Raw genomic sequence first — 20557 nt, 5'->3', positions numbered from 1 at the left:
AAGCTACCGTGTAAAGCTACCGGGACAAAGAGAGGAACTACAACAGTGGTGAGCGGGTTTTCTCAGAAGTCATTTGGACGCGTCATATCAATAAGCAGAGCTTCGCGGAACCGTTTGAAGCCCGCTTGCGGAAGCTACAAATAAATTCAGTGGGGAATGCGCACTACTCCTATATACAAGAATTAAAACGTACGCTACTCTTTTTGAAAATAACAACACAAGATTTAAGGATTTACCTTTTCTTTCGAGTTCATTCTTTGCCATTTTGCCCCAATTTTACACAACTCTCACAAGAGTAAAATGACTCGCTCCTACAGCCTCTGTTAACGAGCAATATGCTTGATATTCTCACCCCAAAATTATTACGCCCCTTCACCCCCTTCCCCCTGACTACTTTTTTTTTTTAGGATGACACATACATGTTCAGAATGCGAAATCATTTGCATTATCGTGGCCACACGATTGCGCTACCGCAGACAGCTGCTGAAATTTCGGGGCTCCAAACGAAATGTTTGGGGTGAACCATGGTTGTCACTAAACATGTTTTGTTGGACCATAAAGTTTTGAGCGTTTGCACGGTTGAACACACGGTTGCATGGATAATCTGCTGATGACGTCATATGCTGTTGATGGTACCCTTCGAGACCCGAGTTCGGGCAAAGACGGGTTTCCGTAGCGATGAGACGCAAAGAAGGGAGCCATTCTAACCGACAGAGTCCTTCCAGCGTCTGCGCCTCTCGCAGCGCACGAGATGTCGTGAAGTAAAGTAGTGTCAGAAGTGCGCGTATGACCCGCCCGGGTAGCCTACCAACATCTGGGCTTTAGCTAGTCTGTTGAAGCGTTGTGTTTTTTGGCTCCATTTTTTGGCGCCACCTTTTGGGCGACAGTGGATCTCAATACATACACATAGTGCTTTTCGCATCTAGAACTGCATGCAGAATGGACCGCCTTCGTCAAAATTACGAGCCCTTGGCTAGTGCATAAAATGGCTTAAGCAGCATCCAACTAAGTCCTTATATTCGGGGAGTGGGGAGGACCAGTGTTCGATGTGGGCATGGAACGATACATGGAACGATGTAGACACACAGAAGCCACAGGGTGTAGCCTGCCTCTAAACTTTAAACAGAGGCTGCATTTCAAGATTTTGTTTATTTAGCCATTGTACAGCCATTTGAAAGAGAGTGAAATGATTTAAAAAGTAACCACCTTAATTAAATCTTCTAACTATTGCAAAACCGTTTAGGAGTGATCGTTTGTTCCTTTTTTTCATAGTAAAAATAGTGCACGCCATTTAAAACAAGTCAAGTGTTTGTCACCAATGAGGTCTTTTAGCAGCGATATTTTCCTTGCCGTCACTCTCGTCACTTTACTTTTTTACAGCGGTGTGCTGGGCGTGCTCGCATTCATCATGGCAGCAAGCACAGCAATCGACCTTTACTTAACCAAGCGCCGTGCGGACCAGCAAAGAGGTACTCGCACGATTACTCTTACGAAAAACTGCTACGCACATTTCGGAAGTGGGCACAGTGTCGTGTGCGAGCGTCTTAGACGTACGGGTAGAAAGAACAAGAATGCGATCATTAAACCCGCAAAATAACGTTTAATCAAATATGCACGAATGCTGGTAAGAAATCACCAGCACAATACTAGAACGTTTAAAAATACGCGTGTAAGGGAGAATGACAGGAAGGTGAGTTGAAAAATGATGGTTTTGGTACCTTATCGGCAATACTTGTGTGCCGGCATGAAACATTAGCGTGCAGTTTTCTAACGTGTTATCTCATACAACGTTCTACTTTTAATTGCTGAAAATACAACTGCATATTGTTTTCTGCTTCTTCCTAAGTCGACTCCAATTTTACCGTAAAATCAGACATGTAGTCTAGGCGCTTTCTTGCATAGAATGCGATGAGTATATATCTGGTTATACGGCACGTAAGTTGCCACATGTCTTGCACTGCTCCAACTTAATTGCTGGCTAACAATACATTCAGGGTAAATATTGGGTTATTGTAGAGGAGGTTACAGTTGTCAAGAAGATTTCACTGATGTGAAAAATAGCAGTAGCAGAAGTAACAGGTAATCACTAATCATAGGAAATAAAACATCATACCAAAACTGTCAAAAGGACTAAGGCGAAGAAGAAATCAAGAAGAGATAAACATTTTTTTCCGTGAGTTAGGCACCTCATTATTGGCAACCAGAGAAAATGTAACAAAGGACACTAGCGGTATTTAAACCCGCAGGGTCTGCTTAAACCCGCAGTATCTACATTATTACGCCGGAACTCTCTTAAAGCGATTTCGGTGTGTTAAAGAATAAGAATTTATAGTCCTCATGCGACAGACAGCTTTAGTTTTTCTTTTTTTTTTTTGCCTCCACGATTTTTTCTTTTGGGACCATTAAAACATTTAGTGAACATAAAATAAAATTAAATATATCAATTCTCGTGCAATGGTTCGTTCTCGACTTATGAGGCCATAATGATGAACAATTCCCTGCGTTAATTTTTTACTGATATAACTTTATCAACCTGCCATGCAAAGAAGCCAAATTTCGATTCACCGCAAACTCAAGCGCATTCAGGCTCTATATATATAGCCGATTTGTTATGCTCTACACCACTTTCTTTAGCTAATGCGAATTGATTTATCTTAAAAGGGACCACTAAATGTCCGTCCGACGCTACAACCGGCTGAAAAAGAAATGCGCGCTCATTCTGGCTCGTTGCTTGCGAAGAATGCAGGCTGCAGCCCAACGAGCCGGTTGGGTGGTGCACCTCTTTGCTTATATTGTCAGGCACTCAAAATAAGAACTGCAAGTGCGACCAGCTAATATGCTCGCGCCTTTTCGGTCACAGCGGGAAGCGCAGATTTCCTGAGCCGTTCGCTCATTTCAGGAACGGCCCTGACGCTGTTGTCGAGCTTCTCCATCGTGGCCAACTCCAAGATGCTGGTGAAAGTGACCAACGACAAACAGTCCGACGCGTACAAGCTGCGGTTCCTGCACGGCATGCGCTTCTTCAGCATCGGCTGGGTCGTCCTCGGACATTCGTACAGCACGTTCAACTTCACCAACATGGGTGAGAGATGCCTATAGCTCACTGCGGAGCCGTTGGCTGACACGCGTTGCGAAACTTTCTCTAGCTTCTCGAGCAAAGGTGGTATGAAATGCGATTAAAAAAAGACTCGTAGGAAGTGGTAAACAAGGCAGGGGTGAAGATCACTCAACGCCCATATAAAGCGAGAAAGAGCAAAAAGGTACAGGCATGAGACCTAACCAATAACTTCCCCATTTTTGCGAAGTTCGCATCTTTCGCGTTGCGATGGATAAGAGCTAAATGGCCAAAAAAAATGCGTATTTTTGTTAAAGGAACGCGCGACAAAACCACGCTGTAGCGGACGTTCAACCCCACAAACCAAACCAAGCTGTATCAAGTGCCGCGTATATCCAAATTCGAAAGGTGTGGGCAACGTTTCTCCTGAATTTATTTAATGTGCTTCAGGGCTGTACAAGCCATGTGAACAAATATATATATATATATATATATATATATATATATATATATATATATATATATATATATATATATATATATATATATATATAGGGGGGGGGGGGGGGAGGCTTATGCTTTTTGCTCTGATGCCGGCTTGAAGGGCTGTCTAAAATCCTGAAATTTCGAGAACGTGTAGGTTTTGTTAGTTGGTGATGGTGTTACTGGCGTTCGTGTGCGCGGTGCCAACTGTAACAAAATTTTACTTGCTTCTCTACTGCAGCGCGCCTTGTCAACGCTCTACACTATGGGGATAACATCACCTTCTGCTTCATCATGGCTGGGTATCTCAGCGTGGACACCTTCTTGTTCCTAGCGTGAGTATACCTTCACTTTTTATCGTAAGTTAAGCGATTCTTTTTTTTTTTTTTTCCTTTTTTGTTGCTGGTGGAATCCTCGAGAAAAATATAAGCTTCGTAGTTCGAATCATAACGAACAATGCGTTAGGAGTGTGTTGTTCGCTCCCATCAAGAGAACAGGAGTTCGCTGCAGTTCTCTTTAGGACATTGTCTCCCCATGCGGAAACCGGCCTAGAAAGGCGGTTTCACACCTTCTTCCAACTTTCCTGCAGTACTCGGATCTGGAATCTAGACGGTGACAGAAGTAATGACTATTATCTATTACGCGTGAATATGTGTGACGGACTTGTGAACACTATTTATTATTCAAGTGGCGCTACGATGCGGCAATTTCCGGCAGTACCCGCAAGGCTATACTCCCATTTGTAGTCAGCAACAATCTGAACATCACCCTCTCAATGCTATTGTATACTGCTGAAGGAACAGCCTCGTGCTAGGAAGTTTCCGCATATGCTAAAAGGAATGAAAGCGCTATGACTCCCTAGTCTATGTTTTAATTCTTTACGCTCTTTGCTTTTCTATCTATAGAAAATGTTGTGGGCTACCGAGCCTAATCTGGTACGTTCTTCACAATATAGCCCCATGAAGACTTAGGTGTCCCGAGCGAAATGCTGAAAGCACTCTCGATTATCTGATATTTTCTTTATCGTGCACAACCAAATCGGATCTTGTAACGTGCTACTACGCTGAAAAATAAAACGTGCAGAAACCATTGAAGTCGATTATCTAATTGCGCGAATTGCTTCCATATCCCGTGAGTTATCCGTAAATATCATGCTGCATGGGTAACTGAAATTACGGTGTTCTTCGAATTATTTGAGAAGGACACGCTTTAGGGACATTTCCGATAACTTTTCTATTACTGCACTATACACCAACGCAATATTGTTTTACTGGCACGGAGCGAACACTGCCATTATTGCCACGTGGGACGCGAGAATTCACACATTACTTTCCTCTTGCTCACTCCTCCAACTCCTCCCCCTTTCCCTCCCTCCTTTCCCGTAGGTGCTCTACGCTCCTTCTTTGCGGAGTCACTTGATCAGGCAAAGACATCTGCCCCTGAAGCCAAAGAACGCTATTCACACACAAAGAACAAAACGAAAAATAGGAAGATTAGTGAGCAAAATTTACGGCTTGTTTCTTGTCTGCGGGCAATTCTTCTATTAGGACATACGCTGCTCTTGGCTGCCAGTTACAGTGCAGCCGTTCACAGTGCCCACCTTTGTGATGCATACTTTGATCAAAAAGGCATCTCATGGCGAATTACCGCGACATTAGTTGCGGTTATAGCGGAAAGCAAAACTCCGATACAGAAACGCTGCTAACGACTCGCCTACGCCACCACGCCTTGAAGTTAGGTGCGAAGGAAGATGGGAAAGTAATTTTACTGGTGATCTTAATTGAGCCTCCTAGATTGTCTACAGCAAACTGGGCCACGTCTGGCTGTAGGAGATACGTGACCACATTTTAGTTCTTTTATTTCTGTTGTACTAAGTGGATGTTATTATACACAAATAATGGTGCCAACATAACAGGATTGATTTTCTTAACCCAAAATTGGTAACTGAATTCAGTTGCATATAATCGCTTCCACGAAAGAGAAGGCACAGCAACAACAACAACAACAAAAAAAGACGATGAAAGAAAAGTACCATCAGGAGTTTCATTGTTCTAACGTGCCTTCTGATATGGAGACCCCGGTAGCTTTCTCTGGATCGATCACATTTTCTTTTCCGATTCGCAGTCGTATTGGTCAGTCCTGCTTCACCGTTAGCGGCGGTAACAAAATTGTACACGTGTGTCACTTATGTGGTCGACGCCGATAGATTTATTAATCATTTAACAGTTATTGGAGATTTATTTGTCAGCTAAAAAGAGAACTTGATGCGTACGCTGATCCAGTAACTTCGCCATTAGTGAATGCGACTTCTTAGGTTGCGAATCATTGCATTACAAGATGTCTTACGAAATTAGTAGCCCCGCAACGGTGGCGCAGTGGTTAGAGCGCTTGACCGCTGGGCCCTAGGTTGCTGGAGTGAATCCCGCCGGTCGCGGCGGCCGGTTTTCGATGGAAGCGAAAAACAAGGCACCGCGTGCTATGCGATGTCACATTAAAGTGCACGAGTGCACATTAAAGAACCCCAGGTGGTCGAAATGTTTGGAGCGCTCCACTACGATGACTCTCATAGTCTGACTCGCTTTTGGACGTTAAACCCCAAAAATGGCCACCAATAAACGAACGAAATTAGTAAACAAAATTCAGATCGATTACACATGCGCCTCCAGTTTGGTCCTCTCTAGCATGTGGCGAAATCAGCTGCTTGCAAAGTAATTTATGTATACGAGAAATACTACATGGGATGAAATACATGCGTACAGGCGTTCGATGCGTCTCAGTAATAAAACCCGACTGCACGGCAGCACAGCCAAAACATTTTCTTATAACCACATTGAGGAACCAAATATAATCGGTTTTTAACAGCTTTGATCTCCTGAAAGTGCCTGTAAACTTGTCTCCAAAGATGGCATTTTTTAATCTTCGCTTAATGTGTCGTTCCATCTTTTATTTTTGCCTTACCGTATAGCGGCTACCTCCTGACGTACAACCTGCTGCGGGAACACTCGAATGCCCTCTGGGGCATCATTGTAGCCATTATCAGGCGATACATTCGGTAAGGATACTCACTTCACATTTCACATCAAACACCTCCGTGCGACCAGAAATAACAGGGTGTCGAAAAGATGAAAGGGCCCTTTTGATGTGTATGTGTACTGTAGCTCGGTCATCACTCCCGACGGCGAAAGGATGCTTAACAAGGCGCTTGTGATATCCGCCGCCTGCCTAATTGGTTAAACGACGTATTCGTGTATTCACGTATTCAGTAAACAATGTGCAATGCAATGAGAAATGCCACTATTTTTTTGAAAGCAAACTATTTAGGGGATGTCATGACATCTAAAACGAGCTAAATCACGACGAGGTGGAGCTTATAATAGTTACAACGCCTACAAAAAATACTGGTCTTGGTATACGTTAACGTGCATCTAAAGCGAATAGTAAAATCGAATATAGCAGTGCATAATGAATATGCCTTCGAACAATGTTCTATTTTTCTGATATGTTTCAATACTCAAAGCGGCTCGCCTCGTTATTTAGACTTGCTGGTCATCTTCTAAAGTGGAATGACTGTCAAAATAAGACGCGTGAAGATCTGTGAGAGCTCTAACACGGGATTAGTGGAGAGCTCCTATTTATACAAAAAGAAGCGACAAGAGGTTTGAGTCAGTGATTTAAAAGTTGTTCCATGTGTGTCTTTTTTTAACTATGGAATGGCAAACGCAAGCAAATAGTTGTTCTGAATTTCATTTCCACGTTTTCACTTTCAGAGGAACCATCCCCATCGCCTTCTGCATTATGTGCATGTTTCTCGCGCCGCTGATGTTCCAGGGCCCTACAACACCCACGCTTTACGAGTACTTTTACAAAGAGATCCGCACCCAATATTGGGCTCTGCTGCTTCAAATCAGGAACTTCACTGGAAACCTACACATCGTAAGTGTTTCTGCAGCTCGCTCCTAAGCTGCTTGCTTCCGAAACAGTAGAACGTGTACAAAAATGTGTAAAACGCATAATTTGTTATATTAGCGCTATTCCATTTCCTACCATAATGGTGTATGTGTACACCTTATACGTAGGTGCCTGCGCTTGTAGTGATTACGCAACAGAATAAAAAGCGAATAACGTCCAAGACTGGCACTCTTTGCATGTCAAAGCTGACTTTCCTGAGCAACTGTCCCGAATGATATTTCGTCGTGAAGGATTGGGCAACATCCACTCTACATTGTAGAATACTGCATTACAATGAACTGCATGCGCATGCTACATTGCACAGGGCTTCAGTTCGGATCCCTTTGGTGGCGAGGTTGTCTTTTATTTAACTTTGTTTGATCACTTTCTACGCTAACTAGTGCGAAACCAATCACACGCCCCTCTCCAAAAACACCACCTCCCAAAAATTGCAGTTTCTAAGAATTTCCATGGATCTACGAGATTTCAACCCTAAAAACGCTTGCAATGCCTCCTAGCCCAAGAGAACGGGTGCATACAGGCTGGTACACACGCACGTGAGCATTTGTATATGACTGTGCTCACGACACGTGAGCTGCGAAGAATTGGACGATATGAGCTGTCGCTGGGGTAAATATGCAGAGTAAGACAACAGTGTATGCAACAAAGGAATCCGGTGGGAATAGTGTGGGTAACAGCAGTATCGAAATAGTTTTCTGAACTGAGACAATAACTGATTTAAAAGGAAACGGAGTAAAGTGGGCTCTTTCGCTTAGTCATAATGTTGATCAAAGCATGACTGCCTTCCGTTTCCCTCTACACTTTGCTTCCGCTCCTTATTCAATGGTACCGAAAGATTATCGATCGCTTTGTTGTCAGTTTTAACGCGATAGCGTTAAAAACTCCATCCTTCAGAAAATTCAGCGTCAGTGTTGTCGATGTTTGCGTTGGGAGCGAGAAATGACGTGCGTGACTATAGCAGTTAGCAGTTGGTGGCTGGCATGGCCGGGCAGCAGTTGGTCGTAGCGTTGTCTGACGTGACGTGACCACGTAAAATGGGTGAGTTGGCAGGCGGTGCCAACTAGGGCTTTTCCTTTCAGGCGGTTGGGTGAGATCAGAGTCCATCCTCCCAGGACCTTTGTATTTTGAGTTAGACATTTAACCGTTAAGCCATACAAGCACGCTCGTTCGGAATGGTTCAACGAGGCTTTATATCTGTGTCGGGAGTCCTTTCACATACGGCTGCATACTAAAGAACATGCGCGAGATATTAGAGAAACAAATAAAGGCATTAGCTATTGGGCGAGTAGCAAAGCGCATTTACGCGAACAGGGATCCGCAAGGATGCCAGGAAAGCCAGAAAATGGAAGCCATTAATGTGTTCGCGCCACACCCTCAAATGCGGAGAGAAAGTGCGCCCCCTCCCTCAGTTTTATGTTTGTGTCACTATAGATAAATAATAATTTTCACAAATTTCTTTTCTCAGGGAATGTTCGGCCACCTGTGGTACATGTCGACGGATTTCCAGCTGTTCGTGATCTCCGTTATTGTTATCCAGTTTTTCAAGAAGTAAGTATGGCATGATGGGGCGTCCCTCCGAAAAAGAAAACAAAACAAAAAAAAAAACGTTTCAGGACGTCCAGCGACTGGACTTAGCTCAGTTGGTTGCATTCGCTTGCTGAAAAAAAAAAAAAAAAAAAAAGAAGAGGCGTGTACGAGTGGCTTAAGAAGTGAAACCCTATAATCATTAATCGTTAAGTCTAATTTTCAGGAGGGAAAACCACACTATGTAACGCTTCTCTTTACCTGCGCTTAAAGATCCCACGGTTGCTGTGATCATTTTTGTAAACTTTCTCTGTTCTGCCATGAGCATTTATCATGTGGCATTACCGAGGAATGTCTCGTCTGCAATGATCGCTTTTATTGTTTAAGTTTGTTCCAGGGGAAAAAAAAAAGAAAGTTAACAAGACTATGCTGATCACGATCAACGCTTCGTTGATCTCTCCTTATCAATCGGGTGGATGAGACTTAAAAAATTGAGCATTCAGTAGCTACCTTCTTGTCATAAAGAAGGCAACTAACGACTGGACCTAATTTCTTAGCTATTATTTTTGGTTATGCCACTTTAGAAGGAGTGGAGGTGGCGTTTAGCTCATGCTTTTTTTTTTTTTTGTGAAAGCAAATATAGCTTTCTCGCATGCAAGTCGACTGCTTTCAGCGCTTTAAAGCGAAAAATACACCAACTCTCCACAAATGCTACATTGCGCCAGTCACGTCAGATTCCTATTAAACATAGTATAAATATACCTGAGATGTGCACGGCAAGAGGGATATGGTCAGAAGTTTTTTTTTTCGAAATCATTCCTGACATGAATTATGTTTTCGTTACAGGAAAATATGGACAAGCATCATCGTGTTTGGGGCACTCTCTCTCATAGCGTGCTCTATTTCCGCTTGGCAAGTGTCCAACACCATCTACACACCCTTCGTCCTTCCTATGGCGGACAACTTCACGTGAGATCACTTTCTATTCATAGAATATTTTCTATTATCAGTGCTGGTATAGGCTACCTTACGACGTTTCGCTCGCGTCATTACCCCCAAATCATTTATGGAATAATGCGCAGCTTAGGGAATTCTCATTCTCTTAACACCTTGTTTTCGTCCTCCTTTGTCGGCGATCTTTGCCTGCGTCGTCCGTTTGGCCCCATTATATGACCGCCCTCAGGATATTTTGCGTTTGCCACGTGGAACAGAGTAACCATTGGATTTAATAAGTGCCCAAAAGGCTAGGACATGGTGCGAAGGACAAGCGCATTCTGCGTATGCTTCTCTGTTGTTTTCTGGGCGCTTTTGCAATCTTGTATTGAGCAACCAACTATAGGCCAAACTCTGCCGTTGCTGTATTTGCATTCCTTAGTTGTAAGGACATGTAGAACCGAGATTTCAAACGCTCCCGCTGTCATTCTTGTTTTCGGGAGATATTACCGAGGTTTTGTAGCTGCACTTGCGAACGATATCTTTTACCGTCCCTGTTGTGCGTCAAAACAAGCACGTTCTTATTTTCACGTACGTTTTGTTGTGTGCACTGTATGCACTCAAAGAGGCACCACGGAATAGTGCTACTGTCGGATCCAAGTTAGAGGAGCTCTTATTTCGGCACTGGGAAAACGTCTTTGGGGTGTATAGTAAAAACAGGGTATATTAAAAAGATGTGCTGTTTGGTTGGCAATTTACGTAAAGTTGAGTCAGCGCTGTTCTCTCTGTTTCTTCCCTTTAGCATAATGACCGGAACACTGAACAAATTTTACACCCACCCCTCGTACCACGGCGTTGCCTTCTTCTTCGGAGCGATCACGCAGCTGTTCCTCTACAAGTATCCAACGGTGAAGCTTAGCAAAGTGAGTGACCAAGTCTTCTCTCTAACCTTTCAGATGAGGCGCTGCACGCAAACATTATACATCTCATTGCTTTTCTCTTTCATATGAAAACGACAGCCATTTTTAGCTTTGTTTTCGGTCGCAGCCTCATTCAGTGACTGTCATTATGATAAGAAGCTTAGTGCACATCCTCATGCACCAACATGCTCAAAGGCGACTACCATATACAGCGGAACAAAATTTTATTCAAGAAAAGCCGGCTGGTTTAAATATTTGTTTGCGCTTTATAAACAAGGGTGATGTGTATCCAGAGGTGGCGGGGAGGGGAGGGCGGAGAGGGTCAGTGTTGCTCACCTGCTATGCGCTTTTTGCTCGCTCACCTGTGCAGTGCCATCAAGTGTTGCTGTGAGGGTTTAATTACGAACCGGGTGGTTCAGTCTATGCTTGCTTCTGATCAGCTTCGGCGTGTTCTTGAATGTTGCGATTGCAGACGCTCCAGGCTGGCCTGTGGCTCATGAGCGCCGCTTGCGGCCTCACCGCCATCCTCATTATGTACGACTGGAACCGGGGCGAGCACCCCGCTGAGTGGGCCAAGCTGTCGTTCGCCTTCTCCGAGCGTCTCCTGTGGTCCGTGTGGCTTGCCTGGCTCACCTTTGCCTGCTCCACCGGCCGAGGCGGTGAGTGCTCTTTAAGACTGTCACTTTCGCAGCAACCTTGGTCATGACATATCACACCCTTCAATGCTGGTTGTTTCGCAAAAAAAAAAAAAAAAAATACTGCGTGTTTTGATCATTGCGCTAAAACAAAACTGCAATTGGCCTGCCTTAAACGGGACAGGTTGCCAGACTCTGGCAGAGTGTCTTCGTCTTTCTGTGCTGTGACTAGTAACACTGCTTCTAGTAAAACATACCACCAACCTCATACTGCGCTTCAAGCGATGTTCTCCCCTCAGCGGAGACGATGCTTTGCCTCGCCGCTACTGTATTGAGCATGTATCGCCGTCGTTGACGAATCACAGCAATTGGGATTCTTTCCAGCTTTCTGGATTATCTTTTATTTGTGTGGCAACTGTGGGATACTGTAAACAGTTGTTGTGCACACAATGATGGGAATGGTCTAAGCCTCCGATGGGTAGCAAAAGAGAAAACTTGATTTTAAAGCTATCCGTGTGCTTACACCGGGTATGTAGATCTGCCACAAAACCGTAGAGCTTTGTACTTGAAAATAGTTGTGAAGCGACTGGCAACTATTGCAGAGCAATTTTATTGGATTAGTAGTAGAAATGGTCTAAACTTGCGCGGTATAGAGCAAAAACTTACCTTTTAAAGTTTTCTGCCCTCAGAACGAGGAAGCACATCAGTGGAGGTGTGTTTTTTGGAAAATTAATAACTAAAATCTGCTGGCCTGTCCAAGGAGGATCTGCGGATCTGTTGAAGTTTATGGTGCAGTTACATATTATCTGAAAAATTGCATTCGAAAACTGTTTCCCAGAATTTGTGCAAAATCTATCAGTGCGTTTCAAATGGCTGGTCTATCGCTTAATCACACTGGATAGATACGAACTGTATACGAAATACGAAAAGTCTGCTAAATTATATTGCAGTGGCGTAATAAATGCCTAGGTTTCCTCAAAGAGTCACCAATGGAAACTCCGAGCTTGGTTTTGGCGGCCAGACAGAGAAAACACAGACAGCTTATTAACAGAATCGTTGCTATATAGTCTAGACAAAGTACAAACGATCACGACGCACGAATATGCGCGCAACGCAGAAATTAGTAGCTCCTACAGCTGCTTTCTTACTGTACCTGTACCTAGAAAAGAACGAACCGTTGCGAAACATACCTGTGCGCACAATAAAGAAAGAGCGAAACACCGACGTCTTCATTGATGGCTTGTAATATAAATGGAGATGCAAGGTGCAAATCTTAATTAATTAAGAAAAAGCTATAACAGCTACGGGTAAGAATAGATACATTTGAACAAATTTTACGCCTGCAAGGTACAATAGGTGTCTGGCTACTTGGCTCGTAGCACAGCTTAAGAATCGAAAAGTGAAACGAAAGGAAAGGGAAGCCCACCGTACGAAGACCAACGTTTGTGGCAGAAAGAATGCGCAAACAAAACCGCCAGACCAGCGTGATGATACTGAAAGAAACAACACAAAAGTAGCTAAACGTGTGCAGGTCTACTTTATCCTAGCACGTGTTTGCTCGGACGAACATCTTGCCGCGAGGGAAGGCAGAGGTCGGTTCACACGAAGCTCTGCAGCGCACTTAGAGAGATCCTAGGATCGGGCAAAAGGAAGTACAATCGAGTAGCTCTTGACTACAGCGCCCGCTTGTCTTCGTCACCGGACATGAGAATTCGAGAGCCATAACAAATGACTTCTGTCTCGCAGGCTTCATCTCCTCGTGGCTGTCATGGAGCGCGTTCGTGCCCTTCAGCCGGCTCTCGTTCGGCGTCTACCTGCTGCACGTGCCGTACTACTATATCCGGATGAACATCACCCGGGAGAGGATATTCTTCTCGCACTACTCAATGGTGAGTGGCGGAAACGCACTTGCTTAAACATCAACACAGTGTCCACGCATTGTTCCTTCGCTGGTGTCCTAGAGCAATATGAGCCGCTTATAATAAACCAACTAACTCAATTTCAGTCGCTTTAAAGCAGAAACACGCTGGCGCAGGCCTGCCGACAAATCTAAGAGACTGCATGGTCCTCGAAAAGAAGCCTACCACGCTACTTGTCGAAAATGTACACTGCTAGTTGCTCGCCTCGAATTCTTGGGAGTGAAATGAAATTAACTTTGTCCGATGTGTTCAATGTAAATGGTTCACAGGAACGAGCTCAGCGTGAGCGTTACGCTTTTCATGTCTCTTATTCAGCGTCCTTCCTTAATCAGTATATGACATAAATACAGTGACCACTAAATGTATTTGCATTAATTTGAAAAAATTACCAGACAGTAAACATCCTTCGCCAACATTTAAACGGACCGAACACTGACCGAAAACTCTCACGAGTTCATGGAGATATGAAATGACCTTGCCTCATAATTGAGGCCTTGCCTCAACAATAATTGACGAGGTGCCCATTTTTGCGCTGCAACAGCCTTGAGTGTGGAAACTGAAATGTACAATACTCTACGCTAAAAATGTCTAATTATTCTTTGGCAGGCGAGATTTATATTAGCTTTGGGTACAAATTTTCCCAACGCCCAAGCGTCATCACAGTCGTTGCTCAGAGTTTCCAGTGCCGGCCTACATAAAATTAGCCGCCACATTCTTGGTAAAAATTTCTTGTGTGTCTAAACGAACAGCGATAAAACGGGCCATTTTAGACAGAACGCGTTCTATTGCACCAAAAAAAAAACTGTATGCCGTGTTCGATTCCCTCAGGTCACAATAGCGAGCCATTGTGCGATGTCTGCAACTTATGTCCCCTTCGACGTTGTGGCCATCGCACATAACAAACTGTTTTACTCGCTAACGCAGAGCTGGAAATTCACGGGTAAAATGACGTGCCCCGGCTCCCTTTCGCAGTTTCTGCGTCTTCCTCGCCCACGGGGTCATAAAGGAGTGCTAAAAGAATCTAAAGAGTAGGGACGATTGGTTCAATTAAATCGGAGGACGTGTGATAGTATTTCTCTTTCGCTCGCCAATCTATACCAGTTCTTATTCAGTTGTCTTTCACCAATCAATTTCAAGCACATGCATTCCAATTTTGTGTTTATTATAATCCTGATTGCAATGCTTACTTCATTTCTATTTGTAATCGCTTTTAATGACCCCTTAGTTCCGCCTTTCCATCCCCTCTTCTATAGGTTGAGGTGAGGATTTCCCCTCTCATCATCGAGAATAATGTGCTTTCACTTATTGACTTCTTGAAACTATCAGATGTAACAGCGCTAGCGCATGCCGCTACAGGACCGCGTTTGGACTGTTACACTTCATAGATTCACACTGCCCTATCTCACCCAATAAGAGGTGTTAACGACTGTCGTTCGCGCATTCTTTGCTTGCACGGCTGGCAGGTGACCCAGTACTTCGGCGCGATGGTGGCCAGCTACTTGCTCAGCTACATCTTGTTCGTGGCCTGCGAGGCACCCACGGGTAAAATCGAGAAGCTGGTGCTCATGCCCAAACGACGGCCGCAGCTGCACAACAACAAGAGCACCGTCCCCTACGTGGAGGACAAGAGTGACAAGTTGCACCCGGATATGCTTTACAAGCCCAAGGCTGACATGGGCTCTAATGGCAACATGGCGCCCGGACAGTCCAGCTACCTCTGAGCTGTAGGACTGCGCTTCGAAGCTGCCTCATTGTATTTACCATTCGCAGGCCGCAGACCTGTTTTCGTGGCGCGTGTGGCGTTCGTGCGCTAGTTGTGTACTGTGTGTGAGGACTTGGCCGCGCGTGTACAAAACTCACTAGGGACGGAACGGGAAAGAAGCTGATGGAAGCTGCTTGGTGTGTTCTGGAGGAACATTGTGAAGGTTCTTCTGTCCAGATGTGTCAGTGATTGCATTAATTGAAAAGTGTCGATAAAGCTACGCTTTGTTTTTGTGGTTTAAAGGTTGCTTGTAGTAGAAGCATGTGTTGGAGCGGTGCCGCAGTCGCCTGCCTCAGGTTGGAAGCCCCTGATTGCGCTTTTTCAGCGTCTGATCATATTGCCTCTTTCTATATTTCCGGCCTCCCTTGTTTAATCGGCACTTGGCGGAGCGCTGTATCTAAATATGACACAACCATGAAAATCCAGGACATAAAAGTTTTCACAAAATTGACACATTTGCATACTGCGTAGCGTTTGTCTCGGTTTTCAAACCAGCGAATTGAACTCTACTTCCATCATGCACCATTCGTGCTCTGTCGGCAAAAATAAAAAAAAAATAACATAACCCATGTTTGTACATAAACAAGCGGCATTTTATACGGCGAAAGAGGCAGCGTGCTCTTTTGGAAGTGAACAAAGTAGAATATGCAAATTCGAACTGCCCTGAGGGTCGAGTGTACTGTTTCTAGGAAATCCGTCTGCAAACCTTAATTTTGCTTACTCCTACTTTTTACTTGCCGTCACTGTGTTGCACAGGCGTGTATAATTTACAGGATGACAAAAATGAGAGCAGTGTGTAGACCGAATGAAAGAACGAAACAAAAAAAAAGCAGCACATATACGCGGTTCATCAGTCGGCAATGTCACGTATATACAGAACGCATGCTTTCAAGCCGTGACAAAATTACTGAATTCCACCGTGCATCTCAACAATATTTGTTATGGCATTGAACTGTAATCTTAGTCATACGATTTGTTGTCTTCATATTATGGGAATATCAGCGATTCTTTGCAGTAGGAGTAACGTCGACAACGGCAAAAACCAGGGCGGGCAAGTATAGCGAGTCATTAGCCAGAGACATTATTTTCTTGCATGTTCCCTTAAATCTACTAATGCTTCAAAACCGACATACGTAGTTTACTGAGATATAAAGGTTGTTAACCTTTCGCAGTTTAATCGCGTTTTAGAAAAAGCTCCGGCATGTCTAAGTTTCTTCTGAGCACTGAAAATGCGCATTTCTTAATGGACTCTCCGGTGCGCCGCTTAGCAGTATCCCTGATCAGGGCAAACCTTTTCTTTAACCAAACATTTGACCTGAGCAATACAGCTTGGCTTCTAGCTGCATGGCTTCGATTAGAAGAGAGTTACGTTTAACTATTCTCTCGTTAGTGCACCCAAATATGCACCCAGGTGCTATGTATTTGTGGGCTGCACGCTACAAAGTTCCGATGGCACGTGACAAGTTTTTGTTGCAGCATAATTTCCTAAACAACCACATTAACCTTGATGCATCTGGCTCGTCGACAGTGCCTTGTGCACCACTTCGTATACACAGGAAATGAAAGCAGTATAGAAGGCGGACGATTCACTCAATGCTCAAGAATGATACCTGCCAGTGTGAAGGTGTTAGTGTATTTAGTTTGTAAATAATTGTGACCGCAGTTGCCATATTTACCCTGTGGCCGTGTAGAATACATCAGTGCTAGTTCAAACTTCCGGCTGTGTTACGGCGGGATGGTGTATTATTTTCCACGTATTGTTATGTTAACGTTATACCGCTCACCATCATTGTTTAATGATGATGACGTCAGTCACAATCATTGTTGAATAAAATGTTGTTGGCACTTGGTTGTCTTTCATTTTTGTCCCAGATACTGCATATATACATTCTCATGATCATAGCTCTGAACCAGCAATTGCTTCCAAGAGCAAGTTGTTATACCAAGTAAGCTACACTCCCTGAGCGCATTTAACTGCTGGGAAACGCAAAACTAGTTTTTTAGTCATGCAAGAGTTCCGAATAGGTGTTACTGGGGAGCTGTGTCGGAATGTCACCTTTCAGTAAACCGACAGAAAAATTGTAGTCGCAATACTAAGGGAACGTAGAACTCCTGCACTCGTTTCACTCATTCCTACTGTTGAAGTATTTATTACCGGTGCGATGCATATCGAAGAGACAATTACAAGTACACCCTCGGTACCGACATAGTTGTCATCATATTTGGCTATTAGCTGATGCGACACTGGCGGATTAGAAAATCATACAGACTAGTGTAGACAAGCAAAATAAATAACAAATGTGCTGCGGTCTGCTTAAATGGCAACCTATACGAATAATTTTAAGTTTTGTGAACAAGTTCATGTTAGCGCGTCCACCTGCACCATGCACGTGCACGGATACTGTGGTTGGTTGTATTTATCTTTGTCCTCTCCTCATATGTAGGCTTCTTTCTGCACAACGGACAATATCTCGGGGACACAACACCGCGCCCACGCTGCCTCGTGCGTCAGGTGTTTATCGCACGCTCTCTCACCAGACCTCGCTTTGCCCAGCAACCAGTTCCCGAGAGCGAGGCTGGTACGAGTTGTAAGCCAAGGTCTCGAACGTCCTATCTGATTGTTTTGCTACTAGATTGATTTCCATTCACAGGTGGCGAATGAGAACGCGGCAAATGCTGCTACAAAAAAGAAAGCAGTCTGAAAACTCAATTCTTTTTACAGGCAGCAGCATCACGGAAACTCACAGCCCATACTCTGCGGTAGCGCCCCAGAGGAACTTAACGAAAAGGATAATCAACATGCGATAGATATGGAAGGCAGATATATAGGAGAGACCCAAAACAAATATGAGAATTTGAATCAATTTGTTATTAAGAATGAATTGGTATTGACGCCCAAACTTTTTAGATATTCAGAAAATTCTGCAGCATTATTTTGAAGCATTTGGCCTCCATAACTGCGAGACGCATGAAGGCAACAGCACTGCTCACCTATCATAAACATCCTCAATGCAGGGCTCGAAATGAACGAGATGGTTGGCAGTCTTTGCAGCACGTCACGGTTTAACTCACCGCCGCTATATAAGTCGATATGTCACACATAAACGGGCTCATTGAAGAAACGATTTCAGTCCACTGTTTTAAGAGCGCGCTAGGCAGTACTTATCCTAATGATTAAGTTATGTCCATGGTTTCACTTTGCTGATCGTATTTCTTTTTTGTACTCTTCTTTTATTAGTTTCCATGCTTTTCCGCACATGTGAACCACATGTCATTTCACACCACCCCATACCTAACGCTGACACAAACACATAACACAAACTTGCATTGCCCACTCTCCACAAAGGCGACTCGACTGCAACACACGGGCCTCTTAAGCACTCTCGCAGCATTAACGCAACAGAACAGAGGGAAACAAATAGCGCGCAGACATCTTTCGATGAACATGAATCCCCTTATTCAGCTGACCCATGTAGTCGGCACTCTTAGCTATAATGCACTAGAATGGTTTTGCGAATATACCAAAATTTTGATATGCCGCAATGGCTCAGTAGCTTTGCATTCGGCCACTGATTCCACGGTCATGGGTTTTATAGTGGCCGCGTCGAAGGCAATCTTGATGGAGACGAAGTATAAAAACGCCGTTACGTGCAAGCGCATAATAGGGGCCACAGGCGACGTAAACAAATTCGGAACCCTCCAATACACTATCCTCATAGTCTAAGTGTTGTTTCGGGACGTTAAGGACAGAATGTACAATTTAAAGTTTGTACTAAAGAAATTGTGACGCGGCATATTCATGAAGGACGTGTGAAGAACAAACAAAGCCTGCGCGCCGCACAGAACATTTGCAGTGATATACATGGACGCCACAGGCTCTAACACAGGGTTAAGCGCATAACGAAGTACATAAACCCGGATAAACAACTTCGATCATCTTCAGGGCTGGGCAAATCTCCATTCAATAACATACTTCCTGATAGAAGTCCCTCTACTAACTAAACATAAAAATACCGACATCAGCATTTACGCTGACCCAGTAAAGCCATGAGCCATATTCAGCGCTGTCTACTGCAGCCAAACGTATACACGAAACTCTAATTGTACACTACGGTCGTAATTACCCTTCACTGGAGACCTTGTCATGAGGGGTGAGGAGGAACGAGTTCGCTATCTACTCGTCCACGAAATTCACCCCCGCTTGCCCTGAATACCCTGACCAAATCCAATATCAACGTCTTAACTTGTAGAGAGCAAATAGCCGAATAGTGCAAGAGCTCAAGGCAAGACAGCACTGTCTTTCTTGAGTCGCATCGGTCTCATAACTTGGAAAAAAAAAAGAAACTCCATTCAGCACAAACACTATGTAACGCCATGCACCAATGCTCTGCGGCATCGGATGGCGGCCAAAATTTACAAAACGCCCGGATAACAAGACATATACAGTGTCATACAGAACATATATACTCACTACAGGACCGTATTACTGAGGGCTCAAAAAGTTCATAATGTAACAGTTGTTACACTAAAGATTTACTGCAACCGTTGAACGACGGCACCGAGGGAGTTGAACCAGGAACGTGGGCAACGGGAACTGGCCGACACTTCAACGTCTACTTTCACCGATTGCGCTCTTTCTTCTTATATCGCTAATGTTCGTGTCCCTGCCCCTCTGGAGCATCGCCCCAGTGCGGTTTACCGTCAGACAGAAGAGCGGAGAGAAAAAGCATTCAAGAGTTAAACCACGACTCTGACATCACGGAATAGACTGCATGCAGCCTGAAAGTCAGTCGGGCGGTCGCTCGTAGTATGGCTTCATTCGCACCGCATACACAACGTCGCTGCGCTTGCTGTTGTGCGATGCACGAGCTGGTGAGGCTGGTGCAACTTCATACGTTACGTCGCTGAGGCGGCAGACAACAAGTTAAGGGCCGAAGTAGCGGCGCAGTAACTTTTCGGACAGCCCGCGGTCCCGAATGGGCGTCCAGTTCCACACATAGTCACCTGGGTTATAGGTAACGTAGCGGCGTCCAAGGTTGTAACGGTCAGCATCGATCTGCTGCTGGCGGTGAATACGGTGTCTGGCCAGTTGCCGCGCTTCTTCCGCGCGCTGAACATAACTGGCGACTTCGACGTCATGTTCGGTCTCACTATGAGGGGGGTCCACGGGTAGCAAAGCATCCATTGGGGTGGTACCCTGGCGACCGAAGACTAATTCAAATGGAGTGAACCAAGTCGTTTCTAGCTGCGTGGTATTATAGGCGAATATTGCGTATGAAAGAATTTGGTCCCTGTTTAGTGCTCGATACCAACATACAAGGAAAGCATGTCGGTCAGTCCTGTTGAGGCGTTCCACC

General features: G+C 44.5%; 1 protein-coding gene across 1 annotated transcript in view; it reads left to right on the top strand.

Moving 5' to 3' along the window:
- The window catches only part of LOC146202815 (nose resistant to fluoxetine protein 6-like), a 37738-nt gene extending 20709 nt beyond the window's left edge, over nucleotides 1–17029 (top strand). Inside the window, exons 5-15 of the mRNA XM_084585138.1 lie at nucleotides 1381–1469; nucleotides 2900–3082; nucleotides 3780–3873; nucleotides 6504–6590; nucleotides 7306–7471; nucleotides 8973–9055; nucleotides 9878–10000; nucleotides 10767–10887; nucleotides 11357–11543; nucleotides 13266–13408; nucleotides 14902–17029. Of these exons, the coding sequence (XP_084441264.1) occupies nucleotides 1381–1469; nucleotides 2900–3082; nucleotides 3780–3873; nucleotides 6504–6590; nucleotides 7306–7471; nucleotides 8973–9055; nucleotides 9878–10000; nucleotides 10767–10887; nucleotides 11357–11543; nucleotides 13266–13408; nucleotides 14902–15159 (1534 nt within the window). The 3' untranslated portion in view covers nucleotides 15160–17029. The remainder of the gene's footprint in view (nucleotides 1–1380; nucleotides 1470–2899; nucleotides 3083–3779; nucleotides 3874–6503; nucleotides 6591–7305; nucleotides 7472–8972; nucleotides 9056–9877; nucleotides 10001–10766; nucleotides 10888–11356; nucleotides 11544–13265; nucleotides 13409–14901) is intronic.
- The last annotated feature ends 3528 nt before the right edge of the window (nucleotides 17030–20557 follow it).

The sequence above is a fragment of the Amblyomma maculatum genome, chromosome 1 (genome assembly GCF_055883805.1).
Source record: "Amblyomma maculatum isolate TAMU_Amacu chromosome 1, ASM5588380v1, whole genome shotgun sequence".
Lineage (NCBI taxonomy): Eukaryota > Metazoa > Arthropoda > Arachnida > Ixodida > Ixodidae > Amblyomma > Amblyomma maculatum.
This window is presented reverse-complemented; position numbering and strand designations above follow the sequence as displayed.